The 18,339-nt window shown below is 37.9% G+C and overlaps 2 protein-coding genes across 2 annotated transcripts; both read right to left on the reverse strand.

Moving 5' to 3' along the window:
- Positions 1-255: 255 nt before the first annotated feature.
- Positions 256-9,188, reverse strand: mtch2 (mitochondrial carrier homolog 2). Its single transcript, XM_037752328.1, has 13 exons — positions 9,038-9,188; positions 5,857-5,941; positions 4,688-4,794; positions 4,389-4,415; positions 4,244-4,297; positions 4,059-4,116; positions 3,816-3,867; positions 3,657-3,716; positions 3,190-3,283; positions 2,583-2,630; positions 2,418-2,485; positions 2,260-2,335; positions 256-1,082 (listed from the first exon to the last, which is right to left on the reverse strand). Exons 1-13 carry the CDS (start codon positions 9,122-9,124, stop codon positions 996-998), a joined length of 903 nt encoding a protein of 300 aa, XP_037608256.1. The 5' UTR covers positions 9,125-9,188; the 3' UTR covers positions 256-995.
- A 2,992-nt stretch (positions 9,189-12,180) lies between these two features.
- Positions 12,181-17,146, reverse strand: LOC119482360 (high choriolytic enzyme 1-like). The gene is made up of 9 exons (XM_037759787.1): positions 17,063-17,146; positions 16,585-16,588; positions 16,407-16,466; positions 16,158-16,313; positions 15,073-15,193; positions 14,806-14,984; positions 12,641-12,722; positions 12,424-12,548; positions 12,181-12,304 (listed from the first exon to the last, which is right to left on the reverse strand). Coding segments are annotated over exons 1-9 (807 nt in total). The 5' UTR covers positions 17,141-17,146; the 3' UTR covers positions 12,181-12,302.
- Between the last annotated feature and the right edge of the window lie 1,193 nt (positions 17,147-18,339).

The following is an 18,339-nucleotide window of genomic DNA, read 5'->3' on the forward strand; positions in this document are numbered from 1 at the left end:
GTTTTTGGACTCAAATGGCACAGAGGAAGAAGATATATCAGACTTTGATACACACACAATACTTGTTAGTAGATACAGTCATTGTTGATTTGGTCTTTTCATGGGATTAGTTGACAAAAAGAATAACATTGCCACCAGTGTCAGCCCTGTCCTTTAACTCAAACAGCTCTTAGATGCTTGTTTTCCTTTTGATGGTGTTTCTTTAGTGCATTTACCATTTCACTTACTTCTACACCAGACACCTTTTACAAGAAAGACGAGGTCAAAAAAAGCAGTTTTTATTTGGGTCAGTCAGAATGAGTTGATACAAGCACTTGGCTGCTCAGAGTGCCAAGAGGTTATTGGTCATCTCCGGCTACCCTCCATGCCTCTGTACATCCAAACATGCTCCTGAACAACCATCTCATCGGGAGTCTTTTCCCCTTCTCTTCACTAGCATTACACGGCCGCCGAGCAGTGAGCTTTATGATAATTAACACAACAAGACAATACCACATGACAAGAGGTCCCACTTGATCACTAACGTGTGAATTATTAGACATTACCACATGCAGACTGAAATGTTGTTTTCAAACAAACGAATCTCATCACGTGGACGAAGGGGAGTCATTGTCAATAATCTATGTTAAAAAAAAAAAAAAGGAGGGAGGGCGGCTTTCACATTGGTCATCATAACATTGTTCAGACAGGTTTGACAGCATCCTTCCATCACATTTTGTACATGTGGGTTTTAAAAAGATTAATGCACCATCTCGTTATCTTACAGCCCTGCAGTTTCAATCTGTAAATTTCTGTTAATAAAACCTGCTAGAAATTCATGTTTCTTTTTTTATTTCACATGATTGCAGGTTGTCAAGAAGAAAAATAAACCCTCATAGTAAACAAGTGCATACAAAAAGAAAAGATTAAGTGCCGACTGTCCAACCTCCAGATCAGGCAATGTTGAGTTTGTTTTTATTATCACAACTATGTTCAGCTCAGTTCTCTTGAGGCTTTTAAAAAAATCTCTTCTGGTCAATTGCGTACATCTTTCCTGCCGGAAGCTTTCGGAAAAATAAACTGTTGCCTCTGCTCATGTTGCCCTGGAATGAAAAGAGAGAAGACGGTATAGTTTAGTAGCGGCCCGTCAACTGGGAAGATTCATTCAAATGAGCTTATTCCATCTGTGGTTTGATCAGACTGATGCTTTTATATTAGGAGTGTTCCAGTGGAGCAACCCCTCCCTTCTCTTCACAGGTCAACTGACAAACGTCCTGTCAATTCAAAAACCTGATCAGGACTTAGAAAGCATTTTCTGTTCTCAACAATTATGTTGACTTTTATGCAAGTAAAAGACTTTAAAAGGGGACATATCATGAAAAACTCCCTTTTTTCATTGCATACATTTGGGTATCTGGTAGGGCTGGGACGATTCACCTATCTCCCGATTCGATACTATCACGATACTTGGATGCCGATTTGACATGTATTTGTGATTTTTAAGTATTGCGATTCGATATTGCAATTTGTTAACTTTTTTAACACTAACTAGACCATGGAAAAAAGTTGAATCGTACACTTCTAGGAACTTTTACTTGGAAAATATCTAAATTAATACAGTAACAATGTTTGATTTTCAGGAATTATTTATTACATTTCCCTCACGAATAAGTGGTATTTTCTTTTTAATTTATAAGGGACATGTAATGTTTTATACTTCTGGTGAATATAATCCAATCAATCTTATTTCTATAGCTATATTTTGTATATACAGTTCCCTTTGTTGACACCTTATTTTGAAAACCGGACGTAGTGACGCGTATACTTACCACTAACTTCGTCGCCATTTCTTAGCTCTTTATATTTATTTTATCCATGGTCAGCTCCATCGGGGCCGTTTGAATGCATTTAACATAAATGTCAGTATATGGGTGCTCTACAGTTGTAGCGTCGGCCCATTTGACCACGGAGACGAGAGCGACGGCCGGCTTTGACCGCACGTTACCGCGATACGGTAACGTTTCCTGTCCATGACAGAGTTAGCATGCAGCTTTAGCCGTGATGTCTAGCTCTGCTTTTTCTGCAACGTGTGAAACCCAAAGTGTTTCCATACTTTACTGGATGTGTAGTGTTTACCACTTTGGATTTAACATTTGAGGGTGCAGGACGTATCCACGCGGACCCTCCGCTGTTTTCTACTTTGTCATTTCATCCGGCTGCAGTTTGTTTTGGTTGAACGACACTGAATGTATATGATGTGTTTGGTCTGTGATGTTTTACCTCTCTGCTTAGATGCCTCCAGCAGTCCACCCAGGTGGGATATACTGATGCATAGGGAGGCAGGCCTCCAGCAAGCCTGTGAGGACAGAACAAATATAAGTCTCTTTGATCTGAACACTTTAGAGGATTAACAAACAGCACATAACCCGCCAACTCACCCGCAGTTATTGACCGCCATGAGGTTTGACACCAAAACAAAAGGGTATGTAAGCATACTGGCGAAGAACTGGAAGGAAAGAGCAGAGGAGGAACATGATCCAACTACAAGTTACGGTGTTGTGTTAAATCTGCTGGTGAGGAGGGGCCACGTTAGTCATACTTACGCCTGTCACAGCCTGAGAGCAGTTCTTGATTTCTCCCGTGTGACTCATCTGTACAGAAGAACAGATTAACAGCGTTAACTATGTATTCTCTTTAAGCTTTTTGGGCGTTATCTATAGTAATTATAATGGTCCAAAATGATGTAAAATTGCATAGTTTTAAGTAAAAAAACTTTAAATTTTGAGCAAGGACCCCCAAGCTACCCTCAACAAACGTGAAAAAGCTTAATATTGAGCCCTATGTGTTGTGCTAGAGAGGTAGAGTGATTGCTTCTTGCAAGTTCCAACAGTTAAACAAACAAAAAGCAATACAAGTGGTGTATGATGATCGGGGTGTGGTGGTATTTTGTGCGTGGCGTGGGTGGAAGTTCAAGTGAAGGCATTACCAATTTGCAGCCCTACACTGAACTGTTTTGTCTCCTGCGTAGGACTAGTAGGTGGTGGGTTGGTCACTCTTTTAACAAGATACAGAAGGTGCCTCCACTACAGCCCTGTGAGTAAATGCTACCTGAGAGGTGTATTTCAGGGCAAGTGGGTCCTTAAACCAAACCCCTATACACACAATACAGAACCCTTAACGGGATTAAGCAGAGTGAAAGAAGTGGTATACCGAGTCATCAATGGCGTATGTGTTGATGAGGTGAGCCAGTATGTTACAAATCCACAGAGACAGGATGTCACCGAGCAGGCGAGGAATCAGACCACTGGAAACAATTTAAAAAAAAAAAAAACATCATTAATAAATCATGAATATTAGGAAAAATAATCAGCATACTGGATATAAGATCACACCACTGTAAAAGAATAAATTAACACTACAAATCAAAGATATAATCCAGTTTGCCACTGAACCATATGCATTAACACAGCTTAAATTATTTTATAAAAAAATTAAAAAGCCCAAAATGTCCCTAGTTCATCAACATAGTGTGTACTGTGCACATATGCAAGCATACAGCAGCACCAAGGCCAACAATCTACTGGGGCATTTTTGCCTTTAAAATGATGAAAACACACCACAATGATTGACCATCAAGGCAATGCACCAAAAACCGTATTAAAGAGAGTCAAACTTACGCAAAGAAGCCCAGTATGCCTTCTTCTCTGTAGACTGTGACGATGGAGTCAAACACCCCACTGTGAACAGAAGAAAATATAGATATATTTTTTGAAGTTTTTAAACAACCTTAATGGCTCTTCTCATTGAGGTTTGTGTCTAAAACAAGAAAAATTTACCTGTATTTTGTTTCTCTCCCAATAAACTGGACCATACATCGCAAAGTAATCACTGAAAAACAAGTCGAGGAAAACATACTTGACATGCAGACTAGTGCCTCCTCACACACAGATTGCCAGATTCAACCAAAACATTGAAATACATCACAAGTGAAACCACTTCAGAGCTCTAACAAAGCATCTGGAACTTATTATCACACGCATTAATGTTGTAGTTAAAGCCATCAGACATTCATGACGTACCATGAAAGGGATGCGTGACGACGGTGGCGCAGGAACGAGCTATCATCTCTTTGGTTGTCTGTGGAAGAGACAGAAAACAATCAACTGAGATGTATGCATGAAATATCTAGAGGTGAAATAACAACCGGCACTTGAGTTAGCTCTTGTTTGGTGTGTTGCTTTTTGGCGACTGTACAGCGTGTTACCTCGTTAACAACGTGCTGTAGGGAGCCCTCCACAGCCTTCTGACCTCCCAGTACCTGCACAAGAGAAAATAACCTCAGCATCATCTCTCTTTAAAGAATATTATGGTAATAGTACAAACAATAAATCAGGAAAAAAAGCTCTTACCTGAAGTGTGCCTTGTTCCTGACATTTCTGTAAGGAAACTAGAGGTTAACATGATAAAACTGCCCTTGTGAATAAAGACTTGGTGAGTTACAATTTACATCCTGGCAAAGAAAGGAGTTTATCCTACATTAGTAACATTAAATCAGCACCATATCCAATATGTATAATAACCCATTTACACCAGGCATTAATATACATCCTGGATGTCCACTTATGTTTGTGGTATATCATGACATCTATACTTTCATCCGAAGAACATGTGTGATTACATGCTTTTATGGAGCACTATTCAGGCCTACCTGCACAACTCTGCTGTGCACAATTGTGCCGATGGAGCCAGCACAGAGCCTCGGGCCGAGCCCGTTGAAGAGACCCGCTTTTCCATCAATCTTGATGATGTGTTTTGCTGAAACATTCAGAAAATACACAACAGGACATGTTTAAAAAAAGGCATTTTAAAAATATGTATATAAAGTATGGTTTTTATATAAAGTAAATGCCAGATTTGCAATTTTTAAAAACAGTATTTCAGATCTCACTTTTTTACAGATTTTAGAAACAACGTGAACGGTGACCCATGATGTCAACATGAGCATTTGTCACTGTAAGGTTGTAAAAAGAGATGTACGCCATGCAGTGGTCAAATACAAACTCTGATTTTTCTGAGTTTTTGGACTGGTTCATTTGTGTTATTACTCTATCAACAAACTTTAAGGTGACCATAACCTAAATTAAATACAAAAATCAAACTGCATTCATAAGATAGCCGTACCAGTGGTTTTGCTTGTCAAATACTCGGGATGCACAGATACCGGATCAGATATTGGTGACAATGGGGCGGATCTATTCAATTCAGTTCTATGTTTATATACTGTATACATTATATACTGGAATTTTAATTCCTGTTTAAGTTTTGACCAATTTGCTGCTGCATTAAAACAGTTTACACTTGAATTGTAATTGTGATGTAAACATAACTTTGTTTGCTTACAAGAAAACTTAACAGGACACCTTTAAAGGGAAATTACAGTTCAAGAGACGTGTCCTTACTGTTTAAGTACAAAGACATCTTTACTTTTAGGGGCCTCATATTCCTACTGACAAGCAGAAAAACTGCTGTCACATATTCCCACTAAACATCAGAAATGAAAAACAAATGAACTGCATAAAACACCACAACTGAAGCCGCTTTCAGACATGCAACTCATTTGTTCTCATGTTTGAATAAACCCTCCAGTTGCTTTTTGTAAAAGTCAAGAGCGGAATCAGACTAGGTTAATTTCAATAACACTTCCAACACAGCTCAGGACTGCCAGAGTTGACACATTTAAGTAAAAGCTACAGCAGCACAAGGTTAAATACCCATAGAGAGAAGAAAAGCACAATTCTTCCAGCATTCCTAAGAGCACTGTGATAAAGGTTACAGCTTCCTTTGTGAATAGGTCTCAATGTGGAGAGTCAGACTCACCATAGGCGAACAGTCCAGGCAGCTGGTAGACTTGTCTGCCAAACAGGTTCCTGCCCAGGGAGGGAGCGAGCGGCTCATGTCCTACCTAACAACACACACAATTTATTTATTTAACCAGATGAACCAATTCTTATTTAAAATGACGAGCTGGCAAAGAGGCAGCGACAGAAGTTTTTATTGGACTTTATTAGCTGTAATCCACAGAAGACATTCCATAAATGTGTACCATGATTTCCAAGTATTTCACTATCCACAAACGTTAATTTTTGTATTTGTGTTGTGCAAAGTCACATGCACAAAAACAAAAGGCAATTTGTAAATACGCATAACTTACTCTGTAAATACGTATTTTAATTCCACATAAAAATTGCTATAGGTTTACATCTAAAGTGATATATATAAATGCGCAAATATCATTCCACGTGTAGAAATAGATGCACAAATGCGTATATATCACTTTACATGTAAACCTTAAAATACGTATTTACAAGAGTAAGCATATTGCATATTTGCAAATCGCCCTTTATTTTTGTGGATGTGACTTTACACAACACAAATACAAAAATACATGTTTGTGGATAATAATATTTGGAAATCATGGTACACATTTGTGGAATGTCTTCTGTGGATTAAAACTAATAAAGTCCAATAAAAACTTCCATATATGTGTGGTGTTCCAGAGAGGCAAATTCAGAAGCAGTAATAATAAAGAGTGATAAGCAATATGCACTGTAACTGTATGTTACTTTCACTTTAGTTATGTCTCAGCACCACAAACTGTGGCTCTCCCAGACTTCCAGGTTTCTTTTTAACACATTTAGTTGCCACTTTCACTTTAGTTATGTCTCAGCACCACAAACTGTGGCTCTCCCAGACGTCCTGGTTTCTTTTTTAACACATTTAGTTGCCATTTTTCCCTAAATGTTTGTTCACTTTGTCAGTTGAATTCATTTAGTTTTCACACTATATTACAAATGTTTCTCTGTGGGCTACTTATTCAGACTTTAAAACAACTTTGACTGTAAAGCTACAAGAAGCTTTCTTTACTGATTAACATTGACTTTAGCTAATTAGCCAACAGCTAAGTGTTAGCTATCTTACAAGCCACTTTAGTGGGCCAAAGGGCGCCTGTCAGTAAATGACAAGAGGTCCCTTTTATACTGTTATAGTTTCAAGATTCAAGCCCTTTATTGTCATTGTGTAGTACAACGAAATTAGATTGTGACAATCCCATAGGTGCTAAAAAAGATAATACAATAAAAAAGAGTTATTGCAATAAAAATATATAAAAGATAATACAATATAAAATATAAAAATACAATATGTATATTGATGAGATGACAGTTTTGCCAGATTATTACACAAAGTGTCCGTCAGATAATTATATAATTATTGCACAGAGTGATCAGCATGTTATTAAACATATCCGTAACAGTAGATTTACAGTATTTACATTGCAAAAGTGAGAGATACTTATACTCGCAATGCAGTCATTCCTGTTTTATTGCAAGTCAATAATTTGTTATCAAAGATAGATAGATAGCTAACCAACAGAACAATGTGCTGTAAAACAAACAGTACAAGAAGAAATGTTAGCTTGTCCCACAGTTTACACAGGTCAACAAAAGCTCCTGAATGTGACTCTGTCAGGAATATAAACTAAAAAACACTTTGTCACTTTGGGAAATTGTTGTAATTGTTGTAATAAGCAGCAACATAGAGGCTGTAACATAAGATAGCAGAGCTGTTTGGCTGACAGCTAACTAGCTGTTATCTCTAGCTATTCATTATATCATTATATAGCTACCTAGAAAACATAATATATATATATATATATATACATATATATATTATATATATAGATGTATAACAGGACCAGTAAATGACAAGAGGTGCTCGCAATGCAGTCATTCATGTTTTATTGCAAGTCAATAATTGTGTTTTATTGCAGTCAATAATTGTGTTTTATTGCAGTCCATAATTGTGTTTTATTGCAGTCCATAATGTGTTATGAAAGACAGCTAGATAGCTAGCTAGCTAACCAACAGAACAGTGTGCTGTAATACAAAGAGTACAAGAAGAAATGTTAGCTCGTCCCTGACCTTTTTTACTGTTACACAGGTCAACAAAGAGGGGCTTTGCTGACTTGTTGTGTGAATCTGTCAAGAATATAAACTAAAAATCACTTTGTCACTAAGGGAAATTGTTGTATTTGTTGTAATAAACAGCAACATAGAGGCTGTAACATCAGATTGCAGAGCTGGATGGATGACAGCTAACTAACTAGCTGTTATCTCTAGCTATTCATTATATTGCTACCTAGAAAACATAATTTATGAAGTAATTTAGCTAGTTTACAAGCTATTTTAGTGGGCCAAAGGGCGCCTGTCAGTAAATGACAAGAGGTCCCTTTAATACTGTTATAGATTCAAGATTCAAGCCCTTTATTGTCATTGTGTAGTACAACAAGAGGTCCCTTTAATAATACTGTGCTAACAATGCAGTCATTCATGTTTTATTGCAAGTTAATAATTTGTTTTATTGCAAGTCAATAATTGTGTTTTATTGCAGTCAATAATTTGTGATCAAAGATAGCTTTACTTTGTCACTAAGTGGTTGTAATAAGCAGCAACATAGAGGCTGTAACATCAGATAGCAGAGCTAACTAGCTGTTATCTCTAGCTATTGACTGTATACCTACCTAATAGCTCCTTAAAAACACAACTTATATATATATATATAAAGATATGTAACAGAACACAGAAGTGTTCTTGTACATTATTCATACAGATAATTAAAGAAACAGCTCTATAAATACAGTGTAAACTTTAATAACTGGTCCAGACAGCTCACTTCCGGCTGCTGCAGAGTGTTTAGGAGACAGAAGGTCATCGGGACAAACACACGGACCAATCAGGTAGTTCATGCTCAACATTAGCTGCTATGTGTGTTAAATGATAGCTGAATTAAAGAGTCCTTAATTCACTAACAGGTTTAAGTCATGCTCAGTCATTTAGTGACGTTAAACTGTGTTATTATCAGTGACAGTTTGACAGTTCTTCAGCTGCTAGCTAGTGGAGTTATCGCAGTATTTATGTTATAAAATACTCATCTAAAGGTGATTAAAGCGGCTATTAAACACCTGTAACGTGTTCCCAGAGTACTCATGAAGGTGTCTTACCTGGATGAGGACTTTAATGTACATCAGAGGGTGAGAGAGGACGGTGAGACCTGAACCCAGCAAGACCTGGCCACACGTGTCCGCCATCTTTAGAGAGTCAGTGAGGAGTTGAGAGAGGAAGCTGTTTCTCTGTCGTCGTCTGACGTCAGAGGAGAAGATGACGCGCTCTTATCTATAACGGTACCGACATCTAGTGGTCGTCTGCTGCTACTGCTGCTGCTCCACTGGACAGGTTCACTCATGGTTTTATATTTCATTTGCTTTGGCTTAATTCTTGAATGAGAATTATTTTTTTTTCAAAAGAATAAACTCAATATGACGGAGTATTAGGGCCAGATTTAGGAATAAAAAATAAATCTGAGATTTTGAGAAAAAAAAGTTGTAATATTGCGAGAAGAAAGTCATAAGTTTACGAGAATAAAAGTTGGAATATTATTAGAATAAAGTTATGAGTTTAAGAGGAAAGAAGTTGTAATTTTATTAGAATAAAGTCATCAGTTTATGAGAATAAAGTCATCAGTTTACGAGAAAAAAAGTCGTAATATTACGAGAATAAAGTCATGAGTTTATGAGAAAAAAAAGTTGTACTATGAGAATAAAGTCATAAGTTTTTGAGAAAAAAAAGTTTTATTATGAGAATAAAGTCAGAGGTTTACGAGAAAAAAAGTTGTGTTATGAGATTTAAGTCAGAGGTTTACGAGAAAAAAGTTGTAATATTATGAGATGACGCCCCTATTTATAACGGTACCGCCACCTAGTGATCATCTGCTGCTACTGCTGCTGGCTCCACTAGACAGGTTCATTAGTGTATACAATATATTTCTTTAACTTTATTATTTGATAATGAAAATTCTCCAAAAAAACTATAGTTCGCAGGACACTGTTATGAAGTACTTTCTGCATTTGTTGTTTTTCTATCCAGAATATAGGGGAGACTGGGGACGGTTGCAACAAGTGTTATTCCTCCAATCAGAATCATACTACAGGTTCACTCATGTTTTTATATATTACATTTTTTTCTCATTTGCTTTGGCTAAATTCTTGAATGAGAATAATTTTTCTTTCAAAACAATAAACTCAATATGACGGGGTATTAGGGCCACATTGACATAATTCTATGAGAAAAAAAGTTGTAATATTATGAGATGACGAGCCCTATTTATAGCGGTACCGCCATCTAGTGGTCGTCTGCTGCTACTGCTGCTGGCTCCACTTTAAAGGTTCACTCATGTTTTTATTTATTACAGTTTTTCTCGATCGCTTTGGCTATTTTTTTAAAACAATCTTAAGATTCTCTAAACTGTGAATAATATTTCTAAATATAAGGAAATCCTATCGTGGTGCGATAAATAGGTATTGACGATAACTGTGATATTTAAAAATTAAATCTTTTTTGTTTTCTATTAACTTATTTGTTTATTTAATTTATTATAACTATTATTATTATTATTATTATTATTATTATTATTATTACATTTTTCATCTTTGTATTAATATTATAATTTTTTTCTCTATTCTTTTTATTATTATTATTATTATTATTATTATTATTATTATTATTATTATTATTATTTTAAGTTGTTTTCTCTAGTGTACTTATTGTGTTCGTCTAAGCTCAACTACTTAAAATATTGGTTTATAAACTTTTGTAATTACGAACTGTAAACTGCATATATGAAAACAACCTCGAAAAAAAAGGGGAAAAAATAAAGTATGAAAAAATAAATAAAAATGAAATATTGATACGTTGATAATACAGTATGATAATATTATTCAAATAGTTCTGTGCCTCTTAAATCGTTTGTTATATACAGTTATGGTTACAGACTCTCTCTACCTCCCTTCACTTGTATTTTGAGTGTAATTAATTTGCCAAAAAAAGAGACAATAAACAAAGTTAAAGAAGAATTTGACTGAAAGCATTTATTTTTTGCATAATATCGCTATCATCAATTATATTGGCCACAATAATTGTGTTGTGAAAATCTGATATTGCGTCAGCCCTAGTGGCAGGTGACCTGAAATTCTTACCTGCCACAGCCAACATTTACCCAGTATTTGGCAGGTGGCAGGTGGCAGGTGCTAATTTCATTCTCTTGAGTGCAATTGTCACAACTGTTTGATGGGACATCATAACTCTATTGCATGTTTGCAAAAGGTAATAAATCACTCAAAACACTTCATTCATGCTCCTAAACCCAGTTATTGTGTGTCAGTAAATTGACCACCAAAATGAAAAGTGTTTTTTTTCATCATGTGAGCCGTACTGGTCAAAATGATTAGATGTTTTTTCACCATGGCGGTCAACCCTGGAAATGTTTCATATATGCAAATCTGTTTTGTTCTACTTTTTTGTACACTGACTGCTTACTGTACGATACCAGAATGTCAGTTTTGTCCAGCTGAATGCTGAGGATATTTTTTAATATGTTAGAATGTATTAGTAGGGACATTTAAAGAATAAGTGGACCGAATTTTCTTCCTCATTATTACAGAATAAGCAGTCTAAATTCGAATATGTTGAGTAATGTGTGTGTGTTTCTAACGAATGATTTCTGTGTATGAAATGTACTTCTTTAACTTTACTTGATAATGAAAATTCTCCAGAAAAAAATGTGTTCATTGGACACTGCGTACCGTTATGAGTTATTTTATACATTTATTATTGTTTTTCTATCCAGAATATATTTTATTTTTCATTGTAAGGCTTGGCACTATAAGAGAGTAAATTGATTAATTTAGGAGAAATGTGTTTTATTATCATTATAATGTAGTTGCCAAAGTCTTTGCCCGCTCTGCCTGGTTGGTAATCCGGCCTTGTTGCCATTTCCCTAAAACAATTCCTTAAATGTCATCCCGGTTTTTATTCATTCAATTTGGCTTAATTGATTATTATGGCTGTTTATTATTAATATTAAGAATCACACGTTGTAGAACCAGTTACTGCAGAAGCATAACTAAATTAAAGCTCCTCTAAGTTCCTTTAAATATTTACTTTGGGACATTATAATGTCATCATCACACTTGACATCTTACCAGCTGCTTGTTATGAATAAATACATAAATAAATGATTGAATGAATATGCTCAGTTAACCTTTGAGAAAACAAACAAGGATGTGATGAAAGAATGAGAAGAGAGTGCTGCGTTTCTGTCAAAGTAACTTTATATTATTGACTGTTGTGCTGATGAGTTCAGGTCGGCAGCGTCTCACGAGGAGACAGTCTTCCCTCCGATCCGTCTGTCAGCACATCTGAAAGGGCTTCTTCTGTAACAGAGAACAGCACAGAGGTGGATTAGGTCCAAACTGAGTGTTGAATACAGACTGTAGACAGGCGGTGTGTGTGTAGATATATCATCATAAATGTGTTCATGTGTGACACTCACAGCACTTATAGAGTGTGTTGAGCCTGGCGATGTCATTGCGACTCATCTGCTTAGCGTCGCCAAAGGACACGTTGGAGTTAGGGATGGGGACCATGGTGGGCTGGTTGTTCTTGGAGAAGGCGTACCTATACGAGAGGACACGGAGCAGTTAGACCGAACCACAGCACATCCTGTGAAGACACAGCAAGGGCTGAAGTGAAGCCATGTTGTTTCTCACTTGTGGTACTGCATGACAGAGTTGTAGTCGTAGGGAGTGCCCTGGTTGAGGGTGGCGATCTTCCTGAAGTTGTGCTCCATTCCTAGAAAAAAACAAACATTAGTTAACAATTAAGGGACTGTATGTAAGTTTTTACACGTTTTTTAATAATTTTTTATCGCCAATGTGTGAACAGATTGTAATCTAACCTAAAAAATGAGACCTTTCGTGACTTTCAGGGTGTCCTCTATCAGCCTGTAGACTGCTTTTAATGGGAAGATTGCCGGCCTGTTTTTAGCGGGAAAATCTAACAGATTTCTAGGGTCATCGCCCGAAGCCGTTTATTTCACAACAATGATCCGCTAGCTGTACATTATCCCGCTTATTACACGACTACTTACTTAAGAAATCAATTATTTGACACGAAAACGGGCCGCCAGAGTCCGACAGTCTGTTATACATAGCAACGGTATGTTATAAAGAAATAACAGACTGTAGTAATATTCAACAAAGCCGTGTAATATGTAGTGATATTGTGGTTTTAGCTGTTAATCACGTTCAGTCTCGTGTGTGTCGCCTCGCTGTTTTGACCGATGCTGCAACAGGACGCTGACTGTCGTTGACTTAATGGCCACAGGTGTCACTGTTAACAAGCAATTTCTGATTCTCACATAGAGCCCCTTTAAAGTTACGTTTGTTTGGTTTGAATTCACTTTGACTCTGGACAGAAAGGAGTCCAGCAGCTGGAGAAAGATCCCAATAAGCTGCAGAGCTCTGTGGTTTGGTCCTGATGGTTTTATATATTCAGAAAAAACTGCCGTCACACACTGAGCTGCTGTTTCATGTAGGATCAGTGATTTGTTAAACTCTTGTTCCCCCTGGCAGCGTGATGTTCAGGCTCTTTTTGTCCACTAGGGGGCAGCAGGGACTCACTATACTTATAATGAAAACAACATGAGAGGGAGCTCAACTTTTCTTTGATGTGAGCAATTCTTCTCATCTAAAGTCATATTTAAAAAAAAAACAGCTTTTATATGTATTTCTTTTAGGAAAATCATGTCTTCCATGTAGCACACAGACTGCTATAGGGCCATGTTAGGTAGAACTTCCACTCTAAAGCAGAAGACTACAAACAAAGATTACAGGACTTAGAGACCAAAGCATGTTATCTGTTTATAAGTGCTCTTTAGCCACAGAGTGTTTTAAACTCACTGAGAGATATGAAAGTGCCATTTGCCGCCAGCCCTCTTAAAGAGAGGCAGAATGACCTGTGGTGACCTCTAGGATAATCACAGCCTCATGAAACTTTACAGCCACAATCTAGAGACATATAGCATTCAGAGGATGGATGGCTTTCCGAGCTAGATTGACAATAAGGGGGTTTCTGAGCAGTTTACACAACAGAAGTGCTCGCCATCCAATCACCGAAAAATGCAATTCTTGCAGAAATCTCCAAATGCCAAAAGTATTTGACACCAAATCACAGCGTAGCTTTTTCTATGGTGTTCCTCGAGGTCTTGGTGTCTTAATGTGGTATTTTGGAGGGATTATTGATAATTTTTTATCAAATCTCGAGTGGTAAAAAGTGGTTAAATTAAGCAAAAAATCTGTGTAACAAATGGTATCAACCCAAAAATTGCTGTAACAACTTATGAGACATAATAGAGCATGGGGATGACCATCATATACTTCTATCATAATGTTCTAAGCCCTATACACTTTTACAATTTATTTTAATTAATTAATTAATTAATTAATTAATGTTTATTTCGGATTTCTGACTAGAACAACTTGACACACAGTGCTGAGCAGCATCTCTAATTAATCTCCAGGTTCTCAGCTTTCAGATGATGTACACCGCTTCTATGTGACATCTACTGTTGACCTGCTATCTCCCCATAAAGACCTCCTGTAGGCCTACCCCCTTAAAAAAAAGACAAAAACGGGTCTATTGTGGGTCTCAGAGGGTTAATGAGAATAAACAGCAGATGAGCTGAACTAAGGCAGAACTGTCTAATATCTGTGAGGTCGTATTTTCAGTCTATTTGTTCACATGAAATATTAAACATTAGGCCTGCATGTTTTTTAGGGGAAACAGATGATATCAGTGTCTCTAATGTGAATGTACTTGTCTGCAGTTTGCTGGCTCTCCTCTCTAATATGTGAATAATCATCATCTCCATTACCAGACTGGACGTTCTGCAGCATGACTCTGATGTGGTTGTCCCTGTCAGAGCGGGTCTGTTCATGGTTGAAGCCCAGAGCGTGGAGCAGCTCATGCTGGACGGTGCCGTGGTAAAGGCATCCCTGACGGGCCAGAGACACCACCTGCTTACCACCACGACGGCCGACGTAGGAGTAGCAGCTGGACAGGATCACAGGTGAGTTGACACAACACTGAAGTCTGAGAGAAGCTCTCAACACAAACTGTCCCTTCAGCGTCACTTTCTTACCCGTTCTGGGACTCGATGCTCAGCCAGTCGCGGTCACTGCTTTTGGTGGGCCTGAAGCGGATGCAGGAGAAGGAGGAGAAGGACTCCAGTCCACGGGTGATGATGGCCTTCTCACGGGAGGCTGGCAGAACCACAACACACTAAATTTAGCTTTTCACCGTCACAAGAACAACAGAGGACCATGCTGGTCCTAATATTTCACAGCTTTTCTTTTCTGGAAATTGATTAAAATATGTAATCGCGATTTATCTCAAATTAATCATACATTTTTTATCTGTTCAAAATGTACCTTAAAGGGAGATTTGTCAAGTATTTAATACTCTTATCAACATGGGAGTGTGCAAATATGCTGCTTTATGCAAATGTATGTATATATTTATTATTGGAAATAAATTAACAACACAAAACAATGACAGATATTGTCCAGAAACCCTCACAGGTACTGCATTCAGCATAAAACAATATGCTCAAATCATAACATGGCAAACTGCAGCCCAACAGGCAACAACAGCTGTCAGTGTGTCAGTGTGCTGACTTGACTATGACTTGCCCCAAACTGCATGTGATTGTCATAAAGTGGGCATGTGTGTAAAGGGAAGACTCGTGGGTACCCATAGAACCCATTTACATTCACATATCTTGAGGTCAGAGGTCAAGGGACCCCTTTGAAAATGGTCATGCCAGTTTTTCCTCGCCAAAATTTTGCATAAGTTTGGAGCATTATTTAACCTCTTTCGTGACAAGCTAGTACGACACAATTGATACCAATGTATTCAGTATGTTTTCTAGTTTCATATGATACCAGTATGTTCATCTATCTTCCTCTAGCTTTAAAACTGAGCCTGCTACAACCTAAAAATTACAAGTTGCGTTAACGCGTTATCGCATTAACTTTGACAGCCCTACAATTAACAGTAAGCAGCAAACAGTCTGTGTGATTCTGGTTGATCAGTTGGTTCTCTGGTTAGTTTCACTCTCAAACCTTTTGTTAAAGTTGCTGCTACAACAGGCTGCATTAGAGGTGAAAGCCTACTGTATATGGACAGAGCATATGTGGGCCTCCCAGGCCTCCGTGTAACACTTACAGAAGTGGTTGGTGATGTAATAAGGAATGTAGACCTTCCCGTCGGTGAACTTGCCCCACTTGCAGCCTCTGCTGGTGCAAGGGTCGGCGTTTTTCTCGGCCTCGCTGTCGATGGCGATGTCTCCTCCGGTCAGAATTGGGTCGCTGTCGGAACGGACTGAAAAACATCACACGGTAACTCAGAAACCTGCTGAACTGCTGCTAATGGAAGAAGGAAATGTAAATATGACTGCAGCAGCTTCACACTCACTCAGATTTCTGTTGGCTCTCTCCAGAAGCTCTGAGACAGAAAGCTCCCCCAAGTCTTCCTCTGCACAGCGAAGTCAACAACAACAACACTATTTCACTTTGTATAGAAATACACCAGTCACAACACTGTGCATGTCAGTAGGCTACAGTAGGTCTGATCATTAGAATAGATGACATACCTGCCTGTAGGTTCAGCGAGGGATTAGAGGAGAAAGAGCAAACACGTTAGGAATAGACACAAAATTACGGCTAAAAGTTAACAATCATTAATCAGCCAAATAACCAAATACTGTCTTAAAGTAGCACGTTCACATTAAGTCTGTTAGACGTACAAAGAGATTATGAGACAAACGTTCGCATCATAAAGCTTTGTAGATATTTTATGACCCAAACTGTGCCATCATCTCTGAGAAATGATCCAAATACTACTAAAACATAGAGCCAAAGCAGTGAAAAATGGGGCTTAAAACTCAACTGATGTGTAAATAAATGCTCAAATTAACAGAAGATGACCGGCTTCATATGAGAGACAGGAGTCCTTTCATGGTTGTGACAGTCGAGGTTAAACATGCATTTTAATACCATCATGACGACTGAGCAGATATCACTCCGTGCTGTCATTGTCCATCGGTCCTCTCACACTATGATCCATCCTACCTCATTGTCGGCCCAACAGCAGGCAGACAACAGCAGCAGAGCCAAAGCGGAGAACCTGAAAACAGACATGCGAGCCATAACAGCAGACCTGCAAGACACAGACAGGAATCAGCTTCAGCTTCCACTCAGAGGAAAAGGTACAGTTTGAACCAAATAACTCTTCACACACTGAAAGAAAGAAAGTGCACACATTGTGCTGTGAACTGAACTCGCCTTGGATCTTCTGTGTGGACTTGTGCAGCTGAGGTTTCTCTCCAGGTTTTTATACATGTTCGACTGCATCGGTGAGCCCAAATATGGATTATCTGGGTACTAAGAAAGCCAATGAATCAGCTAAACTCACAGGCTTATCAGTCACATATGGTTCAGACACATGCGCAGACAGAAACATCTCAATACCACTACTGGTGGGAAAAAGGACACTTGGTGCATTTACTGTACAAAACAAGTGTGATGAGTTGTCAGTTGCATTAATTAAGTTGACCTCAGCTGTTTTTGTAAATTATAAATGAAACCATATACTTAGTTTACAAAGGTGAATGACAAGTCACACATGTGCAGAGGTGTAGCCTACAAAATAAAAGGAGCACCTGGGAAGTGTAATGAAATGCTCTCTCTGTCATGTTGTCCAACTCTTTACAATCAAAGGTAGTCTATTATAAAATAGCCCAGTCGCACAGCAGTTCGCGAAATAGTCACAAAATTGAATGTATTGAATCGTGTACATAGACGCAAATTTCAAATATCTTTTCTAGAAGGTCAGCACGAAATCAATTTGTATTTAATCCACGTAATTGTGAACCGGGAAGTATAGAGACCAGCGAATGCCACGTAGGGAGGAGGTGGTTGGGTGGGTCATAAAACACAGAACATTCACCGAGGAGACCGGTGTTCCTGTCCTATGTGAAACCACAAGTCAAATTAGATTTGTCACATAACTTACATACGTTACGCCACTTCTGGTGTTATTTTAACCCAAACCGCGATCTTTTCCTAAACCTAACTAAGTAGTTTGTTGCCTAAACCTAACCAAGTCGATCGTTTCCTAAACCCAAGTAGTTTTGTTGCCTAAACCTAACCAAGTCAATCTATTCCTAAACCTAACTAAGTAGTTTGTTGCTTAAACCTAACCAAGTCAATCTATTCCTAAACCTCACTAAGTAGTTTGTTACCTAAGCCTAACCAAGTCAATCTATTCCTAAACATAACTAAGTTATTTGTTGCCTAAACCAACCAAGTCGTTCTATTCCTAAACCTAACTAAGTAGTTTGTTGCTT

This window comes from Sebastes umbrosus, chromosome 2, assembly GCF_015220745.1.
Source record: "Sebastes umbrosus isolate fSebUmb1 chromosome 2, fSebUmb1.pri, whole genome shotgun sequence".
NCBI lineage: Eukaryota > Metazoa > Chordata > Actinopteri > Perciformes > Sebastidae > Sebastes > Sebastes umbrosus.

Excerpts from the sequence above, each read along its gene's own strand:
- mtch2 (XM_037752328.1), bottom strand. The coding sequence starts at position 9,124 with ATGGCGGACACGTGTGGCCAGGTCTTGCTGGGTTCAGGTCTCACCGTC. Across the intron at positions 4,298-4,388 it reads AGGAACAAGGCACACTTCAG|GTACTGGGAGGTCAGAAGGC; the intron begins GTAAGAGCTTTT and ends TCTCTTGTGCAG. Across the intron at positions 2,336-2,417 it reads ATGGCGGTCAATAACTGCGG|GCTTGCTGGAGGCCTGCCTC; the intron begins GTGAGTTGGCGG and ends CTGTCCTCACAG.
- LOC119482360 (XM_037759787.1), bottom strand. The coding sequence starts at position 17,140 with ATGGCTCGCATGTCTGTTTTCAGGTTCTCCGCTTTGGCTCTGCTGCTG. Across the intron at positions 15,194-16,157 it reads TTACATCACCAACCACTTCT|CCTCCCGTGAGAAGGCCATC; the intron begins GTAAGTGTTACA and ends TGGTTCTGCCAG. Across the intron at positions 12,549-12,640 it reads TCTGTCATGCAGTACCACAA|GTACGCCTTCTCCAAGAACA; the intron begins GTGAGAAACAAC and ends CCTCTCGTATAG.